Source organism: Struthio camelus, chromosome 2 (genome assembly GCF_040807025.1).
Source record: "Struthio camelus isolate bStrCam1 chromosome 2, bStrCam1.hap1, whole genome shotgun sequence".
Lineage (NCBI taxonomy): Eukaryota > Metazoa > Chordata > Aves > Struthioniformes > Struthionidae > Struthio > Struthio camelus.
The window spans coordinates 68,554,103-68,576,678 of record NC_090943.1 but is presented as its reverse complement, the minus strand read 5'-3'; the positions used below and the strand labels follow the sequence as shown (position 1 = coordinate 68,576,678).

Here is a 22,576-nt window from a genome sequence, read left to right as displayed (position 1 = left end):
ATTTTCAGTTCTGTGTTAACAGCAATCAGACATATGCAACACAACACGCGGGGAAAATTGTTTCTTTTAACTGAGTTTTACTTTGGTGTTCACAAATAGTCTGAATGCCAAAGTCAAGCAAAAGCCAAAAGACATGTATGGGAACCTGAAGATTGAACCTCGTGAATCAAATCAACCAGGCCTCTTTGCTCAGCAGATAATAGATATCATATAGTCTGCTAAACTAAATCATTCAAGTGTGCCTAAGATCTACTTTATAATATGTTCATGCAGGACCTATGTTATATTTCTACTAGGAAGATTTTCTCCTAATCTAACTTACACTAACAGGACACTAACAGGAGCTGCTCTCTGCTCCTTTCCTGGAACACATTCAGGTGCCATATTATCAGCCCAGCTGAGTGTATTTTAAAGCTAAACTACCTCATTTATTCATCATCCAGGTATGTCTACTATCACAGCAAAACAGTTTAGTTAAGATATTCTCCTTTCACACTTTCTTTCAGCACACGTCAGCTGAAAGGGACGCTAAACTACTGAACTTTATGTTTGTTTTGAAACTGCCTTTTAATCCACTTAAGAGTCTCGTCCAGATTTTGAAGAACAAACAAGCAAAAGAGCTGGATTCTATCATGATTAATTACAGTGGAAATCAGTCCCAGCCTAAACATTTACTGAATCCCTAATCCCTGTTAATGTCTTCACTAAATTTGTATGAAAGCCAGCTTCATAGAAAAATATATAGTATTTTTATTATCGTCATCCTCTTTTGCTGCAGCAAGTGCTTCCCTGGGAAAAAGATACCTGGTAAAGAGCAGAAATATGGCTTTTCGGTGTGTGTGCGTGGGGACAGTGCTGCTAACAGAGGAATAGTTCAGCATGGGGTAAACCACAGAAATAGGCAAACATACAGGAGCTTTGTTTGATATGCACAAGCCAACTAGGACAGTCAGCACATGTGCGGAGCACCACAACTGTGTGGGGAAGTGGGTAGCAGCAGAAGGTGACGTCGCAAAGAGATACAGCACAGTGCATGATGGAAAGTGAGACGGACAATCCAGCGTCAGCTCATTTTCTTTGCTGAAAGTCTGGCTCATCTAAACAGTATGCCCACTTTGCTTGTACTCTTGCCACATGCAGAAGTTTCTTTCTTAGCATGTTGAGGAAAGTGAATACGCTTTCAGCACACGCCAGCTTATAGCGATCAATTACTGCTTATACCAAATGCTTTTGATCACCAACTATTATTAGAACAATTTCACAACAAAAGAACGTCTGTGTGATTTTGCACTCACTGTTGTTGTCTCCTCTTTGTCCTAACTTCCCAGAAATGCTAAAAAGATGGATGGAAAGGTAGTCAAAAAGCCACATATGCTGAATGACATTAAACATCATAATCTTTATGTTCTTCAGGTACTTATTTTTGCCATAGGGATTGCAGTAATCCTTGCACATAGGGGAAAAAAAACTAGAAAGACCACCACCTCTTAAACACTGTACTTACTGAACTGCAAAATCAGATTGCTCATACTCAGGTGCCCGAGCTCAGTCCTGTGGCCGTACCGCACCATTGGAAGACTGTCTTATACATGGGCTACCTTGTCTTCCCAGGGGAAGTTAACCTAGTTTATAACCACTTTGCAGCCAAACAGCACTAGAATAAACAAACATTTTGTTTTCAGGGCTGCAAAAGGAGGGCGTACAGCACAATAGAGAAAGATTTTAAAAGGTGAAAACCTCTCAAGCTACTATTTGCTTTATGAATAAATTCAGCTACAGATACAACTACTGTTTTTTAAACTAGTTCATAGTACCAGTCTCCATTTTGAGGTCCTGGTTTGACTTCTCTAGTTACAAGTAAATACTGTCATCAGAGAAGCTCTGAAGCACCATAACACATTTTTCTTCTCTTACTGCTGAGGACATTTCAAGTGCTCTAGAACACAGAGCGACCCATTGCACGCAATAATGTTTAACCAATAATAAAAAGCATATATGCCAATCATAAATACACGCCCAAGCTACTGTGTATTAGCAATGCATGTCTCCATACTAAAGGCCAAGTTCCTGCACCTACATACATACAGGTATGCACATGTTTATTCTGAGAAGTTTAATGGCCATAAACTCACATGACTTCCTGTTTGCTCGTGACCGCTTCCTCTCTCTAGGCACCGCTCGCTGGCTTGGCACTTGGGTGGCGGACTTTACAATGCGATCCATGATCTCGTCCGCTGCATCATCCGTTGCATTAGGTGAATCATCATTGCCAGCGTTCCATGAACCAACACGGCCTGGAAAAAGCAAGCAAACAAAATTGAGGGAAAACAGAAGTCTCTTGCATCACTTTGGTTTTGCAATTGGGTTTTTGTAGAATTACAGCAGGCAGTTCAGTCATTGCTACTTCAAATCGGTCAAAGTAGAAGACTGCCTAATGCAGAACATTTTAAAATAACACCCTAGATTCTCTGCTGCATCAGCAGAGACTGGAGAGCTCAAACGCAATTATAATCTTTCTTCTCTCCTCAGCCTCAGAGTCCTATGCTTGACCATACAACTGGCAACAGTCTGCTAGAGTCTGTCTACAAGCCAGGGACAGCTGGAGTGATGCATGACATGTTTCCCTGTGCTCCTATTACACAGGGACTAGAAGAGATGGCAGAGAAATTGGTGCAGATCTGCAAGACAGGTCCTCCGTACCAAAAGAGAGAAATGATCCATCTCCAAGCCTCTGTTATTACAGGCTTGCAGAGAGGACAGGACAAGGGAAAAAATGTGGTTTGACATGTCTCATTGTCCCTTTCACAAGGAAGAATTTACCTTCTCATCACAAAGTTGTATCTGTCCTGGCACAACTGCATGTGCTCTGTTATAAGTAGAAAAGCAAGAGCTGTTGGCAAGCTGAAAAGCTAAACAAGCAATTTCGGTTAAAACCACAAACAAACAAGCTAGCCATGTCTCTGAATCCAAGGCTCTGGCACTCCTTACTCCTCCGAGCTCTGTGTCAGATGCATCTTTTGATTCCTCCACTGTGAACTACTGTTCGGCGTGCTCTTCATTTCTGAATTATTTGAAGGCACGGATGTAGGGAGAACACTGACGATAAGCTTTGCAAAAGAGTGGGTGTGGTAAAATTGCAAACAGCTAAAAAATCCCTGGTGAGACCACTCCGCATCACTTCCCGGATGTCAGTAAACAAGAATTTTGATTAGCAGCCCATTCCCCTGCTTTTTCCTGGCTCTTGTCACGAGCAGCTCTGTTATGATAGTGCTCCGAACAGGCTTCTGTCTGGCGCACTCGCTCACGGCCTCTGCTGTGCTTCAGGGGAACACAGGCTGACTCTTATTATCAGGACCCTGCAGGGATTATTTCAGCTACTCAGCCTGTTGCAGAGCAGCTTGCATTATTTCATCTGTGTACTTTAGCTACTTAGTTTGCTTCTTAAGTGGGGGCTGTGAAACCTCTAAACTGGACAGGATCAGGGTTAAAGCCTTAATAAGCAGCACACGGAAAAATGCCCATGAATGGTGGATGCTCTCGATGCGGTATCAGTGGTGCTAAAAAGGAATCAGGAAAGCCTAAGATATCCAGGTGTGAAGGAAAAGAAACACCAGAACAGAAATTTAACAGCTTAAATTTTGGTGCATGACCTTTACTCAAAAATCATCTTCCAGGTATCATTTGTGAAACCACATACGTGGTACGAGAGGAAGGCGAAAGAAGGGGGGAAAAAAAAGCTGAGCCCAATGTCTGTAAAATGATTTAGCAAGAAGGAAGTGGTTTACTGGCTGCTCTTACAAAGAGGTATACCAGTGAATCATGTCTTGGACAAGAAATGGAGATATCTCGCTGCCAAGGATGGTTGTACCAGTGAACTCTTTTGTCAGAATATCAGGTGTTGGAAACAGCAGCTTGAGTTGGGTTTTCATTTCCTCTGTGTCAGCTTTCAGAAATGACCAGCGCTGACACTTGGAAAGAGCAGAGGCTGCGGGCCTCAGAGGACGAGGTATCTGTCAGGACAGCAAGGAGATGCATGCTCCTCAGCTGCACTAATCCAGCAGCATTGCTGTTTAGCAGGGGACCGGTTAAAAGATTCGCCATTGTTTTGCACTCCCTAATCACTCCTAAAAGGCTGCAAAGGCCCTTTTACTTCCATGCCGATAGCTACTTTGCACTTGCTCCTGCTGAAAATAAGAAGAAAACTAGACGGTGTAGATGCTGTTCTGATTTAGCAACAAAAAGAGGAATAAAAACGGGGGTGTTAAAGGGCAGCCAAGTTCACAGGTGGAGAGGTGAAGATTCCTGCAGGGTTTCACTCTGTATGCCCCCCCTCACACCGTCTCGGCTGCAATCAACACGTCAAACTTTCAGCAAAGTCTTCTACGTCCCCATGCCTCGAACCACCAACTCCAGGATGGAAATAGCACGTTTCCCCCCGCCCCTTCCCTTTTGACCCTTTGCATCGTAGGCTTCTGTGCAGGCGGTTCAGGCTGCCGCGTGGCTACTGGGTCGCAACAGCTGTGGCCCGCAGTAAAAGCCCGGCGCTCACCTCGGCTGGCTCTGCTCCGCGTGCGAACGCCCAGCGCGGCGGTGCTCTCCCCGCCGACGGAGGAGGTCTTCAGCACTGCCTTCATGTGCTCGTGCTCGGCCGCGTCCTCGGCGTACTGCAGCCCCTGCGGCTGGCTCTGGGACGGCGGCGAGCTGCTGCAGAACTTGCCAGTCTGCGGGAGGAAAACCGATTTGCCGTTTAAGCGACATGGCCCCGGGGCAGGTTTTAGCTCTACAGAGCGCAAACAGCAAAGAGGACAGGCCAACGTTCAGGCCGTGAACGGCACGGCGAAAAACACAAGGGCCTTTGTCCTCCCAGACTGCTTTAGATGGTGGACGCTCTCCAAAGAGTAAAAACAAACACGTGCTCCTGCCTGACACCACGTCCCCTGGAGCGAAAATAAACCAGAAACAGGGTGGTATCAAGGAGCAGATAAAATCAGAGAAAAATAGGTGCATTAGCTGCGGCTTTATAATAATTTTGACCTTCTACCCAAGAGTATAAGGTATAAAGCCAAGACTTGCTTGGAAACCTTCGACCGGGGCAGGGCCTAGTCTGGGGTCAGCTATTACACTCAGGGGGACAGCATGAGACCTGCCACAAATAAGAAATTGTTTTTTTCCTGTACCATCATCTTTCGGTAACTAGGCAGAATTGGCAAAGCGGTCTCTGCAACCCCCTTTCCTCTTGCCTTTCCGCACGGCTGCACCGAAAGCTTTCAGACTGCTCTAGAGCACGAACACCTGCTGTACATTTAAAATATCCTACCAAATGCACACCCCAAAAAAACCCCATCCTAAAACCGCCAGCCAAACTCTTCTATGGCCAAAACACAAACGTTGCAGTCAGCCGCTGGGCGAACAAAACAAAACCTTAAGCAGATTTTGGAATCTGCCCTTTGCTTCCCCGGCCTCCCTGTGATTTCCCTGTCACCACAACAACAGGCACAACAGTGGTGAACTGTTGTGTGCCGCACACACGCGGCAGCGCCTACTGCAACAGGAGGCACAGTTACTGGAGAAATCCCTCTAGAAACGTGGCCAGGTAAACCACAGCACAAACTGACGCTTTCTAAGGAGAGCTTTTGCAGAAGAATACAAATTCGTAAGATGCCGTTGTGTTGTGAAAGTGGGAGGAGTAGGCTGCCTTTTTTGCCTTTACCAGCCCATGCCTACAAAAGGCGATATTGATATTCACTCCATTCTTCTTATCTACAGAAACACTAAAGTAAATTTAAAATGCAGTTCTACCCTGGAAAAAGACAGGCTCTCAGCAGCAAGCAGACATCAAGAGATCTGCTCCCTTGATAGTTTCAGTCATATCACTCCAGCATCAGAAAATGAAACACGTTTTTTTTTTCTTTTTAACCTTTGCTATTCCTAGAGATTCAACACCGACAGAGGCAGGTGTGCTGCATTCTCTTCTTCCTTTGCACAATAAACATTATTTATTCACTTGATGTCATCAAGCCAGCCAGTTACAGCGACACAAACCTACAAAGCCTTTCTTTCAGACGATGGTAAATTGGAAGAAACGAATCAGCCCTACTTTCAGAGCGTAGGCTGAGTCCACAGGGCTGTTAGACTGCACTGAAAATATTTAATCTGGACATCAATGAGAAGATGATGCTATTTTAACATAGTGACTTTTCAGAGTAGACTAGCAAGTAAAATGAATAGCAAAACAATAATCCCTACAAGGCACTGAGCTAAATATACTAGTATGAGATTTATTTAGTGAGAAGTTTTTCTTTTTGTAATGTTAGCTTGCAACATTTTGATGTGGAAAGCGTGCAAGTGTTGGACTATCATGTGAAATTAAAAGATGGAAAAACATTAGACAGAAACTTCTATTAAAGTGCATGCAGTTTTGCATACAATGGGTTGTAAAGCTGACCAATTCCCATCTCAGAAAATAAAAAAGGATGATGTCTTCCCATAACTATTAGTTAGAATTCACACAGCTTAGTTAAATGTTGGCGCAAGAAAATTACTTTTTGTAATAAATCATCACTGGGGGAGAAGCTCTATAGCCAAAAGTTTTATTCTTCTTCTTTCATTTTCAGATGTTTGTGTAAATTAATGCCCAAATCCTAGCCTCTTAAGCAAATGACTGCCATTATGAAACACTGAGCATCAAACCACATCATTTATGGTCAGATAATTGAACAAAGTGCTAATATTGAACAAAAAATGCAATGTATGAGAGATACTCCCAAACCGATAGATTGCTTTATTGTGAATATAGCTCATGCATTATAGTTCTTATGTTATTTATTCACTCGTTTATTCATTCTCAATCTTCAGGAGTACTTGAGGATAAATACGTGAACTACTCCATGGCTCACCTCTTTGGGGACTGACGCATCTTTTGCGCAAATCACACAGCAAGAACAGAGTTATTACAATTTGCTTTGCATCCATATAGCTTGATGCTTTTGAATACCTCATAAAATAATAATATTTAGACTTATACAGCTTCACAGTGACTGTGAAATTATCAAGGAAACCCTTAATGGAGGATAACTGGTGGTACCCATAACATTCAGATCATTGATGTTTTGGGTAGTAGAGATACTTTGCAGTTTAGTAAACAGACACTGAGGAAAAGAAAATAGGAAACTTCAAATAATTAAGGCCTCGAATCAGGATATCCTTATTCGAGAGAGCATTTAAGCAAATGGTGAAAGCTGGTTGTAAAAATGCATTCTTCCAACAGAGCCAAAAAGCTATGAGAAAAAATATCCTGGTTCATAGTCCAGTTGAGCAGATGGAGTTGAGCAGCCTGTGCTAACTGGGTTAGAAATTAGATGTCACAGCACACAAGGGATATGGGAATGACATGCTTTTTCAAAGAACCATACCTCAGCATCCTCCTCTTCATCAGTCTGCCAAAAGAGACAAAGGACAGGGCGGAGAAGGACAAACAGCAAGATTTAGGAAGGACAGTATGGTCAAACCGCAGCAGAGTAAGAGGTAACTGTAGTATTGCTGAAGCAATTATAGGAGGACGTATATAATTATAGGAAGAGTACAAATACAAAGCATATATGGAATTCATGTCTTAGACGATCAGTTTGCTAATCCCTTTTAGTCAATGAACAGTAATCCCATTGCACACAGTACAGACTGTCACTGTCAGGAGGATGAGATTTTAAATAGATTTTTCTGAGAGAAATTACGAACTGAAACCATCCTTAACACATCCCATATTTCTCCCTTGAGTCATGCTCTTGCCTGCCCATACTTTGCCCTCTGGAAAGTGAGAGCGCTAGAAAGGACTCTCTCTCCTTTTTCCAAGTGTGTGCAGAACAGGGAGGTCCTGGTTGCTCTTTCTCCCAGCGCAGAGGTCAGCTTCTTGGCAATTCCTTTTCTCTACCCTGAGAGTGCTTGTTTTAATTCTTTTTTAAGCTGGGGGCTTTTTTAAGCTGGGCTTTTATGTTTAATTCAACTTTAAGCTCCAGTTTAAGAGAGCCCTGCAATCAAGTGCTGGGGCGTCTCTGAATATATGCTTAAAGTTCTTCCGTAGCTCCCTGATACCAGACCGTGTAAATTAAAGGTGCAATTATCCTTCGTCATTCAGGACTTTCATCCTCCGTGATACCAGGCACGTACAACTATCTTGAGAGTCATGATACATTAAATGTAGTTGGCATATCAAAACGTTACAGGATGGGAAGTTTTCTTAAATTTCAGGGTTTTAAAGGGAATTACAAAATATTTAGAGTTGTGTTCACAAATACCTTCACTGGACTGTAAGACACTCCATGTGAAGGGTTCCCAATGTGAAACAGTTTCTCAAGCCTCTGGGCTCCTTGTTTCCAAGATTTTCTTTATTTTTTGTTTTTAAAGTGTAATCATAACCCCAAAATTCTGGTGTATCTATTTTTATTTGTGGGTTTTGTTTTGTTTTTAAAAGACGCATTCCACTAAATCCACTCCCCTCCCTTGTGTTACTAATACATACTTTCAACCTTATCTGCTTCACAATTATGATTTTTTTCTGGGATTGATACATTCTGTTCCAGAAACATTCATCATTAAAAACGAAGGCCTCATTTACTTTGGCCCTCATGTTAGTTTCGGCACAATCTCCATAAGAAGATTAGCTGGGAGAGTGCTGAGCAGCACATTAACATTACTTTTTAAGGGTATGTTTTATTCAAAGAGTGAGATGCTTATTTTCCTTTGGACACAGTGGCACTGACAGAAACACAGGCAGATATTTTGCAGAGGGACTTGGGCAGGTATGTTCCCTTTGCATTATGAAAAGATCCGTTTGCTTTTTCCAACCCCCAGGGGCCAGGAGCGGGGGGGGAATCGCACCACAACGCAATTCTGAAAAAGGCCACTGTTCACTTTTTGGCACAAATGAGAAACAGAAAGGAGAAGAATGGGAAGCAAGAACATATTTGTATTCTATTCCATATGTAAAACTATCTAATAAATAAAAGGTAGCAGGAGAACAAATCAAGCTAAACAATATGCAAAAGGCACTCGGGGAAAGGGGAAAGAGCAGAGTAAGCACATTACGAAGACTGTGCTCCTGACAAAAGTGTATTATATTATTACATTATAATCAAACTAGATATAAACAGGCAAAGTCACAGCTGCTAGCCTTCTTCCCCTTTTGATCTAGGTAAAAGCAATTTGCTGTGGACTTTTGTTAAAGGCAACGTACTACTCTGTGTTTGTCTTTGCTTATCTCTGGTATCCACGTCCAAAGCTTCTCCAGCACACAGGAGGAGCAGTTCATGGTCCCGTTCATATTTCCATGTCTGGAGAATCATCTACCCCCAGCAAGTACTGAGGAGAGGAGCTAAAGTAGCCAAATGCATGAATTAAACTTTGTTCTTTCGGGAAGGCAACCTGCTCTCACCCAAGTGTGTATGTTATTATGCCTTTTCTTTGCTTCTTCACTTCATCATTATAAATACACTGAGAAATGTTAATAAGCTAGGAAAATACTAACAGTTGTAATGTTACCAAACAGCACTAGAAGAATATTCCTACACTGAACACCTCCTGCAGGCACAAGCTGTTACTTGTAAGAAAAAAGACTGCTCAATTCTTCTATCTATACTGGATGTCACAAGATAATTCCTGGAGATCCTCCAGCATGTTTTCTCCTCTGCCCACCCTCCCTTTTTTCCTTTAGGCTAGCACTTGCATGTAGTGGATTTTGCCATTTAAAAATATTATTTCTATTACATAGCAATTCTGGAATTGAAACTCTCAAGTATCGTAAAAAGCAGAGCTTCATAAATCTAGGAGACGGATGCTTATATTACCTACCATTATTAAAAATCATTAAAAAAAAAACCCTCAGTCTCTATCTCTACAGTTGCTTTTCTTCCCTATTTCACTTGCTTATTATTTTTAGCGTGCCTGAAACGAGTGACTGCTATCACTGGCTAAAGCCAGATGTAAGCTTCCCTTTGAAACTGTGGCGACTCACTGTTCTCCCCACTGCATTTTTTTCCTGACCTCCCTCTCTTATGCAGACAACGTTCTGTGAGATATAATTTGCCAGTGCCCAGTCCATTTCAGCTATTAAAGAACATATCAAGATCGTAGTATTAAAGAATAAAACTGGAAGTATTCCTCATAGTGCCCTCTGCCACACGAGGAATTGTTGAAGGTGAGGAAAGTTCTCCGTGCAAACAGCCAGCACCCTTCTGCCTCCCAAGTCTGCAAGGGGTCCTGAGGATTCAGAGATAGGTGCCTTCTTGTTTAGAACTGAACTGGTTAGGTTTTCTGGCTTATTCATTTCCCATTTTGCTGCAATACCCCTTTTTCTGCCTGAAAACAGTGCACTGCAAGGTGACAAAAATGGGATCCCGAGGAGACTCTCAAAAGGATAGAGTGAGGCAAATATCAAGTAACGTCCGTTCTAGTGAGTGTTGGTGGAATCGCTGCACAATCCTTTTAGGTTCCTAAAAGCAGACATTAAAATTCCACGCGATTATTTCTTATTAGAATTACTTTCTACAAAGAGTTTCTTTCCAATGTCAAGACCTGAAATTTCTTAAATCAGTATTTTCTAATTAGTTCAACATATTATCAATGCATTACAGATACATCTTTTCCTTTCCAATGCATAAAAATATAAAACACTAAGAAAATCAGAAACAGATATAAACCACAGCCAACATGATACTACAATAAAACTCCCCTTTTTCATCATCCTCCATGCCTAAATAACTTCCACCCTGCTGACCTGGAATCTTGTTTTGAGGTAGATCTGACTTTGAAGTTCTCAAAGGAAGCTGTGACAAATAATCTGATGCAACTTTAATTCTATTTTACCATGTACTGCAATCCAGTGAATGAAAAATGAGGCCACATTACTGGGCTACAGTTAAATAGTTTTAAGAAGTCCCAAAGTAGCCACATGGTCCCTTTAAAGGAAATCTCTAACAAGGGAATGTCAAAGAACGCTTTTTTACTCTCACAGGCCTTTTTTAGCTAATAGGACCATCATATAACTACGAATTAGCGATGGGCAGCTGTTCCCTTTCTGGGGACCTGGAAAATGATTTTAGGTGGAATACTAGCTGTCAGATGGCATTTAATTCTTGTCAAATCTCAACACCATCTTGAGCTGAATAGACATCTTCTTCCTATAATACACCTTTCTGGGAAAGGCCTAATTGCCTCCTCTTATCCTCTCTTAAATTTTCAGAAAACAGCCACCGTCTCCAGCTTTGCTCTTCACTGACTAGCCATCAACCCTGATGCTATTTCTTTTTTTAAAGGGTCACTGCTCCCTATTTCCTGAACTTAGAGCATCTGGTGATCAGATTTTGTGAAGGCAAAAGATTTAGAGAAGCTTTCTCAGTTCTGCCACAGCCAGTTCTCCTGGACAGATAATATAGAAACACTATGTCACGTACCAGGAAAACGGGAACTCCTGCACATCTTAGCTATTATTATCTAAATTAGCAAAAAGTATTGAAGCTATTTAATGAAATGGAATTTTTAATTTACCGATCTCTTTGGGCACCGCTATCTTTTAACCCCTCTGCAGTACTGCAGAAAAACCACGCAGCAGTTGAAGAAAAAAGTCTCAGTTTTGAAAATTCTTATGACTATATTATACCCTTCAAATAAAATCAGAGTCCCTTCCTTAACATGAAGCAAGACCAAAAGGAAAATCTTTTGAGATAATAATACAGGTTTAGCATTCCCTCTAGATGAAGCAGATTTCCAAATTTAAAGAGGATATTGCCAGGAAAGATCTACAAATGATTGTGATTCAATGACTTAAATACAATCTCAATTTGTTTCTGATATGTATATATACATATATATATATATATATACACACACATATATATACATACATACATACATACATATATTTTTTGACCTAAGTTGCCTGAGCTTTTGACCATAGAACTGTAACCAACTTAGGACCTTTCATGCCAAAGGCAGGGGTAGCTTCATGTGTGACGAACCACTCACATCTAATCGAGACTCCAGATTTGGATTCTGAGACAGCTGGAAACTTTTATTAAGTATTGGCACGTCTTAAAACTTTATTTGGATTGAGTCAAACTACATCAGCTTAAAAAAAGATTAAAAAAAAGGCATTTTGAAGTTTACTATGCAGAGAAAACTAATCTTACTTTATTTTACCAATATAGCAAGAATACAGTCAGCAAGGTTTGCAAGGAAACACCTAACGTGCACATAAATTCATCAGTTCTTTCAGAGCCCCAGAGTAGTCTGTTCCCATAAAGTTGGCTACTTTGTGCTTTAAAGTTAAGAAGGAAATTGTTCTGTGTATGTGTGTTGGTATGCACATGTGTGTGTATATATATAAATATAAAAGAGTAAGACTAAAGAATGCATGTTAGAATATTCAAGAACAGATATTAAAATACCATTTTACATTCAATTGTAATCACTTAAATGTATGGTTCATCCTTTGAATTGTGTCCTCAATTAGGAGCCTAATTTTCTAGTTTCACCTTTTTATATTCTTGACTGATTAGGTACACACAAATGTGCTGTATTCTAGAGCTTCTGTGCACTGCCTGTGCAACAGAGAGATGTTCTTTTTAGATGTTTAATCTTCGCTTGTTCACATTCTATAAATGGGTGTGAAGCAAAAAATATCCATAATCAATGACTTGCAGCTTTCAACTTCTAAGAGAATAGAGTTCATTACTTACAGCAGAACTCCTCCTTCAGAATAAAAATAAAAAAAAAAAAACACTTCGTATGTGACATTCACTGAAAAAAAATTTTACAAAGCCACACTGTGGTAGATATATTTTGCCACTTACATCTGTGATCATTTTCCCTCTGGTCTTGTTTCTTTCCCTGTGGTTAGCTCGTTTCTGTTTTTGCTGCAAAACTCGTTCCCTGGTGGTGCGGTATTCCAGAGCGAATTCACTAATAATTTTGCAAAACTTATTGATGTTGACTTCACGTATTGCATACGGAGGATGGCCCATAAATAACAAAAATGAGTGAAACCTGGAAAACAATGAGTTCATGAAAAAAATCTTTCTCAGTTTCTAGGAAAAAAAAGCATTTCAGTGAATCCATTTATTATTTTATTAACTCCCAACATTTCTTTTTGTGCTACAAAATTTTCATGGATGCTTTGCATAACACTGGCATGCTTTATAATCAAAAACATGAAAGTCTAGTCTATGATAACTTCATCCCAGCCCATTTTCCCAGGCTGATGCAGGAGATAAGATGTTTATGGAACTCCATCTACTTTATATTACTAATTTGGCATGTGAATGAGCAATTTCAGTTCTAGAAAAAAACATCTATTAAGTTTAAAATCTATTTATTTGCATTAAGCAACTTCAAAAGAGGCTGTTAGGATGTTGGGGAAAGTCTAGACAAGAAGAATGCAGATTTACAGGCTAGCAAACAGAGGAAGAAAAGAATTTCTGGTTCACAAAAATGACCATAAAACTATATTAACTCCTAAGTACTTCAGTTTGGGATACTCTCAATTCACAGTTTTACTACTTCTGTGCCATTCTGAGCTTTTGCACTATTTGCAACTTTTATTGTTGCTTCTATATTGCATGATTTACAATAGCACACTGAGTGTTTAAATGCATGTCAATCCCTTTAACTACATCTATATCCTTGACAATAAAAAGTTTTCTCCAATCCCAGATAGATGCATTTACATGAATGCATTTTTTTAGGGAAGTCTACAGTAGTAGTTGCAGTACATAAAAGGAAAAAAGATTATTTTTCTTATTTGTACACTGCATATGATAGACAACAGGAATCTGGTGAATTCATCAGAAACACTGAAACTTTCTGGAGTGAGGATCTCTCTTAAGTAGGTGTTATGACAAAGTACTCACCATTTATATCCCGGTGAATGTGCTTGCTGGAATATGGATTACACACTTAGAAATTATATTTATGATGTCATAATTTATAATTTTAACAAGCCATTTATCAAGATATTGCTATGGCTATCACCAATCGAATGCTGTACCTGTTAATTATTCTTCTATGAACAATCTTCAGGATTATAATTCTTTCTGCACAGTCCTTAAGGAACTCAGACATTTTTTGCTTTAGAGTTGGCCTCATTTCATGCTTTGCTATAGCCTTAAGGTGATCCCATGATGCTTTGCACCGTCTTTCCATCTGACACAAGTTTTCCTGGAGTTGTTCAAAGTCAACCTGGAAAAAAAAGAAAAAGAAAACTAAATCAAAAACACTGCAGTAGTATGCTTGGATATCTGAACAGTGCAATTTATGTATAAGAAAGGGCCAGTGCAGCTGCAGCAACACATTAATACGCATTATTAATAAGCTGCTAAATAATTAAGAAGCATCTGTCTGTCTGTCTTTATCTGGACATGAAATGCTAGTAACAAAAAATGGGAACAAAGAAATATATCCATATACATTTGCTTCTATTTTTGGTCTTGGAGGCCTGCCATCTAAAGGAGGGACAATAAAATATTGTGGTTTGTTTTCTCCCTTGCTAATAACTTCACGGCTACACCAAAAAACTGCATGACTCAATTATTTTTGCTGAGGTAACACAAAGCTTTAGCTTTTTCTTAATCCTTTTCTCCACTACTCATAGCTTTTTATACCATGTTTGCTGGTCACTGTTGTATCCAGCCAATACTTCTCCAGTTTAGGAAGCACTTGGATATATTTCTAACTTATACACTGACTTGTTAAGAGGTGATCTACTGCTAATTACAAAATTTACAGGACAGAATTTTTTAAAGCTCTATTCAAAGTAAGTGTCATTTAGTGATCTCAGTGCTAACTTGCATCATTTGATATATAGCACAACTTTGCTAGCTTGCAACAAGATCCTATAATGGCTTTGAAAGTCTGTCAACACAGTTAAAATAAATTATTGCATCCTACAGAAACATTCTTCAGGAGAGAAGCCATTTCATTCCACAGAAGGGGAAAGAGAGGCTGTCCTTTACTCACCGACCAAAAATGGTGTTCGAATTGCAGCGGTCTAGAGAAGTCATTTAGGATGTGTTGCTAACAACTGAACTAAGTGCATTAACTACCTAGTCACAGCACATTAGATGAACACAGCAAACAGAAAAACTGTCCAGTATGTTCTTGAATTCCAAAGACAAGAAAGATTTATCTTATAATACCACTTCACAACACAGATTAACTCAAGCTATAAAATACAGATTTAGCTCTCATATTCCAAAATGTCAGAGTCTTCAATGTTAGAATTTGGTACTCTGGTTAACTCCTTAACACTAAATGAAAGTTAGTGTCAGATACAGGTTTTACTTCACTCCGCAGTGAAGGTCAGTGCTTGAATGGGGTTTAATTTTCCTGTGCGTCCTAAAAGGTAATCACGGCTGAAGAAGAAATTAGCCTTGGATACAAACTAGTCGAAATTTGGAGAAGTTTGGCCAAACCTTCTCAGTTCAGGCTGATCTCTAATACAGATAGGTCTCAATGTAAGAGTTCCTCTTTTTTTTTTTTTTTCAAGCCTCAAATTCCTAATATTGGTTCCAGTATCACTTTGTCATATTCAACGCAGAATAAAGTTTTCAGCTGTATATAGCACCCACTGTTGAGACCTGTACTGACTACAGCCATGAGAAATGCATTATTATTAAAAGCTCCTGGTACTGATTTGACTCATTTTAGCCCTGATTTAAAGTGATGAGTTTTTCCTCTCACAAGGAAATTAAAACATCCTTTGATCCATTCTGCTATTTAGAAAAGCCCTGCAGGCTAAATCTTACCACAAAGAGTTATCCAACCTGATCGGGGAACTCTCTCAGCCACTACAGCAGAGCTTTTTACCTTTTATTTTATGACATGACAGCTTTCACTGGCAACAGAATGAGTTTTAATGCACCAAAAAGCTCGCAGGTTCAAGCCTCTAAGGGTGAAGAGAGACACAAAATCCACTGCATTTCTGCAAGGTAAACGCTCTAGGTCTACAGTTAAGTGAAAATTTTTCATGCATATGATACACCATAAAATATCTGTTTTCTCTAATCATGTTGGTGCACATTTTAGAAGCTGCATCCCAACAGAATCCTAACTAACACAGCTAAGTCTCCAGGTCTTTCTTAAAAATAACATAAAACAAAACAAACAAAACAAAAAACCAAAACCAACTAGCCTGGTGACTGGATTTTTCCTACCAAATCTTACAGAAATGAGATTTAAAAGTTCAGGCTGAATCACAGGCAAAAATCTGAAGCTAAAAATATGTGGACTCTTCCACCAATGGTGTCAAAAGATTTGGTAGTTTGAAGCACTACAGCACTTCCTAGATGACATTTTAAACCACAGAAAAAAAACAGGCTTTTTTTTTCCCAGATAGCAATAGTACTACATGATGCTCTTTAATGAGAAACAGCATAATGCCATGGCCACCCTTAGTGCATCTCCTCTCCTTAATTTACACACCTTGCTTTCATCTCTCCTCCATCATCCTCCCTTTTTTTCCAAAACCGCACTCATCTTCATTTTTCCTGAGGCTGTCACTCATACCATTTCTCTCCCATGTGCTGTCCCCTTCAGCCTGCCTCTTCCCTGTCCCTCATAAACACTTATAACCCAGGCGTGACTCAACAGCGGAGTTTCTCCTACCAGATTTTCACCTCACAGCATGCCAGGACCATCAGGCAGCAGCTCCCAAGAGGTCACAAGCAGTGCAGGTACCTGCGATGAATGCACATAGCACACCCATTCGCCCCACAACTAGCACCAGTTCAAGCTTGCTGTAGGCCACTTGCTCACCTACTACAATTACACTTAAAGAAAGCTTGAAAGGCTTCAAACACCAACAACTCTCAGTGTAAAAGGGGTTCAGATAAGCAACTAGCCATAATCTTCACAGTGTGGCACAGCCAAAGGTCCTCTAATCATTCACCTACTAACTAGACTTCCCTGCTTACATATAGTGCTTATATACTTACAAACAGGATCCAGGATGGCTGTTTTGGATAGGCGTATCATTATTCAGGTAGCATGCTAACGATTAGTGTATCTTAAGCTTATATATCTACTCTCACCTAGGCAGGCTTTCCGTCGCTATTTTAAATAGTGGTAAATATTTTTAATTGGCAAAACATATCCCAACCCTATCGAAGTAATATGCTCTTATTCTGCAAATGTGTACATTTTCTACGCCTTGTAATGTGTTGGAATATTAACACAGACAGTCGCTAGCTCCCTTAATTATAAACAGCCGATTTCATTGAAAAGTAGGGTACTAAAGAGTTTGCCACCCTCAGATCCTCTTCTCTGTTCAGTGTGCAACTGCGTGGCCAACAAGCCCCTCCCATTTACACACGTTTGTATCATGAAACAGCAGTGAAAAATGCAAGTACAATGCAAATCCTTCAGAAAAACAATAGTTTAACCTCTCTTTAACTGAGATAACTGGCTGTGAAAGATGAGCTCAGTGGTCCAAACCTAGATCAGTATTTGCACCCAAACTTTTCAAAGCAATTAGTGTGTTCAGCAATATCCTTCTAATCTCCTTTATGTCATTGCTGCTATTATTGGTGTTCAGTTGGGGATGTCTTATAACACTGAAGGTGTTACAAATCTCTTATAACATTAAAGGTGATGATAAATGGTCATTGGGACATATACTGTAGCTTGGGGATAAGGAGAACAAGAATGTGTGTGGAGTAATAATGAGAATTATTTAATCTACATAAAGCACACATAAAAAAGCATATGAAATAACATACTACTTTTCTGCCAGCATCACATCATTCTCAAGGGAATGTAGATTGTACTTTTTTTTATGTGCTTGTTTCCAACTCTCTACTAATTAACATTGCATAGTGGTAGAAAGAGATGAATCATATTTTTTTCTTCCTTCCTTTCTTGAAGGGCCATATGCACCAATTCTTCCCTCCAGCTGGAAGGCCATACTGTTACTGATTTTAGGTGAACTTTGCATCAAGTTGTGCCTCCACGAGACAACAAAAGAGGAGGTTATTGGAGAAGAACTGACTGCTGTAGCAGCATTTTATAATTATGCTCCACTGAACAAAGAAACAGCTATCTGAGACGGTCATTAAGGCTTTCTTGCTGGATAGCAGCGTATCGATGCTGTGTCCAGCCCTTGGGATTTTGAGGAAGGTGGAAACATACATTCTTCTTCCTCCTCCTTAACTCTATATACACATGTGCAAAGGACATGCAGCTTGCTGGTCCTGCTTACTATTATCTTATGCTACAAGTTTAAAAATAAATCTCTCTCTTTTTCTCCTCAGGCAAAATAAACAGCAGACTTCGGCTCTTGTTACGCAAAATAAAAATTACTTTTCTTTCAGACACTCTACAATGTTTATTTTGATTTGTAAACTAACTCAGAGAAAGTAACTTTCTAAATGCGCCTAGGATATATTTGATATCTTCCTCCTTTCTCCTGCCAGGTTCCTTCTCCATTGACAACCTCATCAGCTGAAAAATATTCTGAACCATTTGCTATTTATCCACGAAATCACTGGCTAAGCGCCACTGTTCAACATCTACATAGGTACTTCTCAGAAGACTGTTGTACGCCAGTTGAGTATCCAGGGATAGATAATTAATTCAAATAGGATTTAAAGAGTATTTTACATAACAAGCCCTGCGAGGTCAGCCTCATTTAGGAAATCATTGCTGTAACTTATCAACAGGTAACTCAAAAAAAAAAAAAATTGCCAATTTAATGTACCATCATATTTTGCACAAATAACACTCAGGCCAAGAGTGACACCCTCAAACCACATGCCAGTCACTCCAGCACTCATTTTAACACCTTTCTTTCTTTTCTTTTGTCATCTACTCTTTCTCTGGTGTTAAAACCTTCGGAGAAAAAGAAAAAAAATAGTAAAAAGTTTCCCATCTCACACTTCATTGGATGGATTAAGACTACAACATCACATGATACATCTACTACCAAAATGACCTTCTGTTATGACTGGTTTCCACCCAAAAATTGCCACTACCATCAAGAGGCTCAGTATTTACTTCCCCGCCTCTTCAGATTCCATGAATATTGGCCTTTAAAATGTCTTTCTTCAAGATCAACACAGTAAATCCAATATCACCAGCTGCATATATAAATTCAAAACTTTCTAATTCTAACTTTCTAATGTCAAATCATGTCTCAATCATTCAAGGAGGACATGTATCAGAGAGCAACAGTCTTTGGGTTGGGCTGTCATTTGTCTAGGCGCTCAGCTGTTGGCCACAAATATCTCATGGAAACGCAAGAACTGGACTCATTATTTGTTCCACGGAAGAGGGAAGAAGGAGGGCTACTTTCAGGTGATGCTAGTGATTAAATGAGTTGGTTCAAACCTTAAGCATCTCATGCTATATGCTCCTTAAGGCAGCATATACAATTCTAGGAGTACGTTGCTGTACACAGCAAACCACTGCAGCTATTGTAAGAGAAAAGGTTATTTTTCTTCTGAATTCCCTCATCTGGAATGTGCTTTCCACACAGGTTTTGTCTTCCAAGCAAATCTGTATTCTCTGGGCAAAGCTCACCGCTACCGAGAGTACAGAACTATACTCAAATCAAAGATGCTGCATCTGATTACATTAACATTCCGGTCTCCTGTATTTACATCCAACCCTTAAACAGGGTCAGAAACCTGGCAACTGGATTGAAGGGGGGAGGGGGAAGGGAAACTGATGACGCAAGCCCACATTAAGCTAAGGTTTCTACTTGAAAAGCACTTCTCAAAAATCACTGCAATTTATCCAAAGTTTTATTCTGAAGGCCAGCGAAGAACTTATGTAGCCTCAGTATCCTTTATAGCTTTTCTATTGTTTGTTACTATATTTATTGTCTATTACCAAAGATTGTTTTGTGGTGAACATATCAAATCCAAACATTTTCTAAGCAAGCCCTGGATTCTCTGTTTTTATTCTATCTACAAAGGGCTATTAAATATAGGATCAATACCTTCACAAGTCTTAAAAATCACAATAAATTCATCACGTGCAACAGAAAGCTATATATAATCACAGAAAAGATCTCTCTTCAAAGTTCAAGATGGTTTCTATAGTAGACCACAGCCTAGTTTGGGTTGTTTATAATTTAGGGTCAGATCATTCATTATCACAAGGGATGAGTTCTGGCAGGGAACATGAATCCTCCTCTTTTCCCGAGCTGGTTCATGGCCAAAGGAAATTCTGAGAATTGCTCCTTGCAAATACACTGTCATTTAAGTGCAGCGACCGTCTGTGGCGGACGTTCAACCTCTACTCCGGCATGTCGAGACTGCCTCGCTTCGCTGAGTGTAACAAGAATCATCCGAAGACCAAAGTTAGCCCAGCTTCCACACTGTTGGTCATATTTAAAGTGAAGCAGATGTTAGGTCTCAAAAGCAAGTAAAAGCATAAAGGAGTTTCTGTCTATACATTTCTAATTCGAGGTTCAGAGATGGCAGATCACCAAAACAATTTTGGAACTAAGAACACCCATATCAACCCACTGATTAAAAATTAAAGGACAGAGGCACTTACTGGGTGAGAACCAGATGAGTCTATTCAATTATTTACAAATTTCCACTGCATTATAGTTCCTCAAATAATCTAAAATAAACATACTAATAAGGGATCTCTTTGCAAATTCTTTATGAAAGCCCTCATGATCTGGGATGGAAGAGGAACAATACTAGTAAGTAGTGATGTAGGTCACTTCAGTTGGTGTTACGGCACGTACAAAACTACCTGCAGTCATTTCACTAGGACTGTTAATGAAATACCACAATACTGTTGGGTATATACAGAATCATAGAATGGTTGAGGTTGGAAGGGACCTCTGAAGATCATCTAGTCCAACTCCCCTGCTCAAGCAGCGTCACCTACAGCAGGTTGCTCAGTACCCTATTCAGAGGGCTGTTGAATATCTCCAAGGATGAAGACTCCACAACCGCCTTCGGCAACCTGTTCCACACATAAATTCCTGCTCCATATGCTAAATTGAATTTGCTTTCTTGCAGACAAAATACCGAAGTCTCACTTGCCACATACTCCTCTGAAGCTCTTTTCCCCTTGCCCGAGGCTGCCACGCAGTCAGCACTCTCTCTATCTCTCTCTCTTTCTCTCTCTCTCTCTCTCATACTGTGGCTCTTTCTTCAGCTTTGCTCCTGCTAACCCAGGTCAGTAATTGGAAGAGCTGCAGCGATCCCTGCAAGCTGGCACTGAAAGGAATGATACAACCATAACAATCCTTGCACCCTTTCTTTCCAGCACCCAAGTCATTCTTCATGGAAAATAATACAAATTATGCATTTGTTTTTGTGTTAAATAATGTAGGGAAAGCATACTTGAATGACAGTGATAATTGCACACAAATCCTTTCTATCCACCAAGACTTCTCGAAGGCCCACTGAAGCGCAGCAGGAGCAGCATGATCTTCCCCACTTTTATTTTTATTTTTTCCTTCTTTTTCTTTCAGGCGTATGAAGCAGAAGCCACAGTATGCCAGAACAACATTTCCTCTTCAACCACTTCCTTTTTCCCCACAGATCCATGCTTGAGCCCTTTGGATTACCTGGGAGGCAGCTGCGGACCTCTTGCTTCCCAGTGCATGTGTCAATGTAATCACAAGTTCTTTCCTGCCAGCAGTCCTTGCTCCCTTCCCTATGTTAACGTCTCCTCCTGCTTATTTTTAAAAGCTGCCTACTTCTCCACCACCTACCATGTGCAGCACAAGGGTCTTGTTGCAGGGGTTAGAAATAGTGACAACTTAAGAAATAGTGACAACTTAAATGACAACTTAGTGACAACTCAAATAAGTAAATTAAAAGTAGTGAGAGGAAAAGACAAATACCAGTTCAATGTATGGAGCTGGCCAGCTTTCTGGCACGGGGAAAATTATTTCTGGGGATTAGAGAGAAGATGAAGATTTTTAATAAGAATACATTTTTTATTAAGTTACGGAGAAGATATTAGTGCTGACACAGCTTCTCTATGTCATACTGGTAAGGAAACTGCCAGAAGCAATGCTGGGTTTTAACTGCAGAAAGCTGGGTGCCTGAAACTCTGTTTCTGTGTTAGGTGCATTAGTTCTGGTACAATGTCAGTGCAAAAACAACTTAAAAAATATGTGAAAGAACAAAAAACAAGTGCTTATAATCATGGGAGCCTAAACTATCAGTGGTCTTGCATGATTTTAGCTATTTTTATACAACTATGAATATTTTTATTCATCTAGAATTCTATTTTTTGCTTCTTTTTTAACATGTGTTTGCTTCTTTGGCATTTATGACTTCAGCAGTTCAACAAAAAGCCACAGGTTTTGCAATAACTTTACAGTTTTGTTTCTGGTCTTTCTAACTCCTTTCTAGTGAGCCAGTCTTTTTTTTTTTTTTTTTAAATGAACTAAGGCTTAGGAAATGCTCATACGATGTGCATCTCAAGGGAAGGGGCATCTCTGCTGATCTACAGCATGGAAATTGTTTAGCCTTTGTGGTTTCTGAAAGATGTTTATAGACGAAATGGAGCTCAAAACGCAGCCTAATCCACAGTGAAATATTACTTCTCCTTTTCT

The 22,576-nt window shown here is 39.9% G+C and overlaps 1 protein-coding gene across 9 annotated transcripts in view; it reads right to left on the bottom strand.

Moving 5' to 3' along the window:
• FHOD3 (formin homology 2 domain containing 3) overlaps window positions 1-22,576 on the bottom strand; it is a 414,657-nt gene that overhangs the window by 18,662 nt on the left and 373,419 nt on the right. For 4 of the 9 annotated variants that reach the window (XM_068936172.1, XM_068936166.1, XM_068936167.1 and 1 more), the window contains 5 exons: window positions 14,036-14,226; window positions 12,843-13,035; window positions 7,413-7,436; window positions 4,550-4,721; window positions 2,133-2,294 (listed from right to left, as the gene is read on the bottom strand). In XM_068936172.1, coding sequence (XP_068792273.1) covers window positions 2,133-2,294; window positions 4,550-4,721; window positions 7,413-7,436; window positions 12,843-13,035; window positions 14,036-14,226 — 742 coding nt within the window. Of the gene's footprint in view, window positions 1-1,295; window positions 1,334-2,132; window positions 2,295-4,549; window positions 4,722-7,412; window positions 7,437-12,842; window positions 13,036-14,035; window positions 14,227-22,576 lie in introns of all 9 variants that reach the window. The other 5 variants (XM_068936173.1, XM_068936168.1, XM_068936174.1 and 2 more) reach the window with 2 other exon arrangements.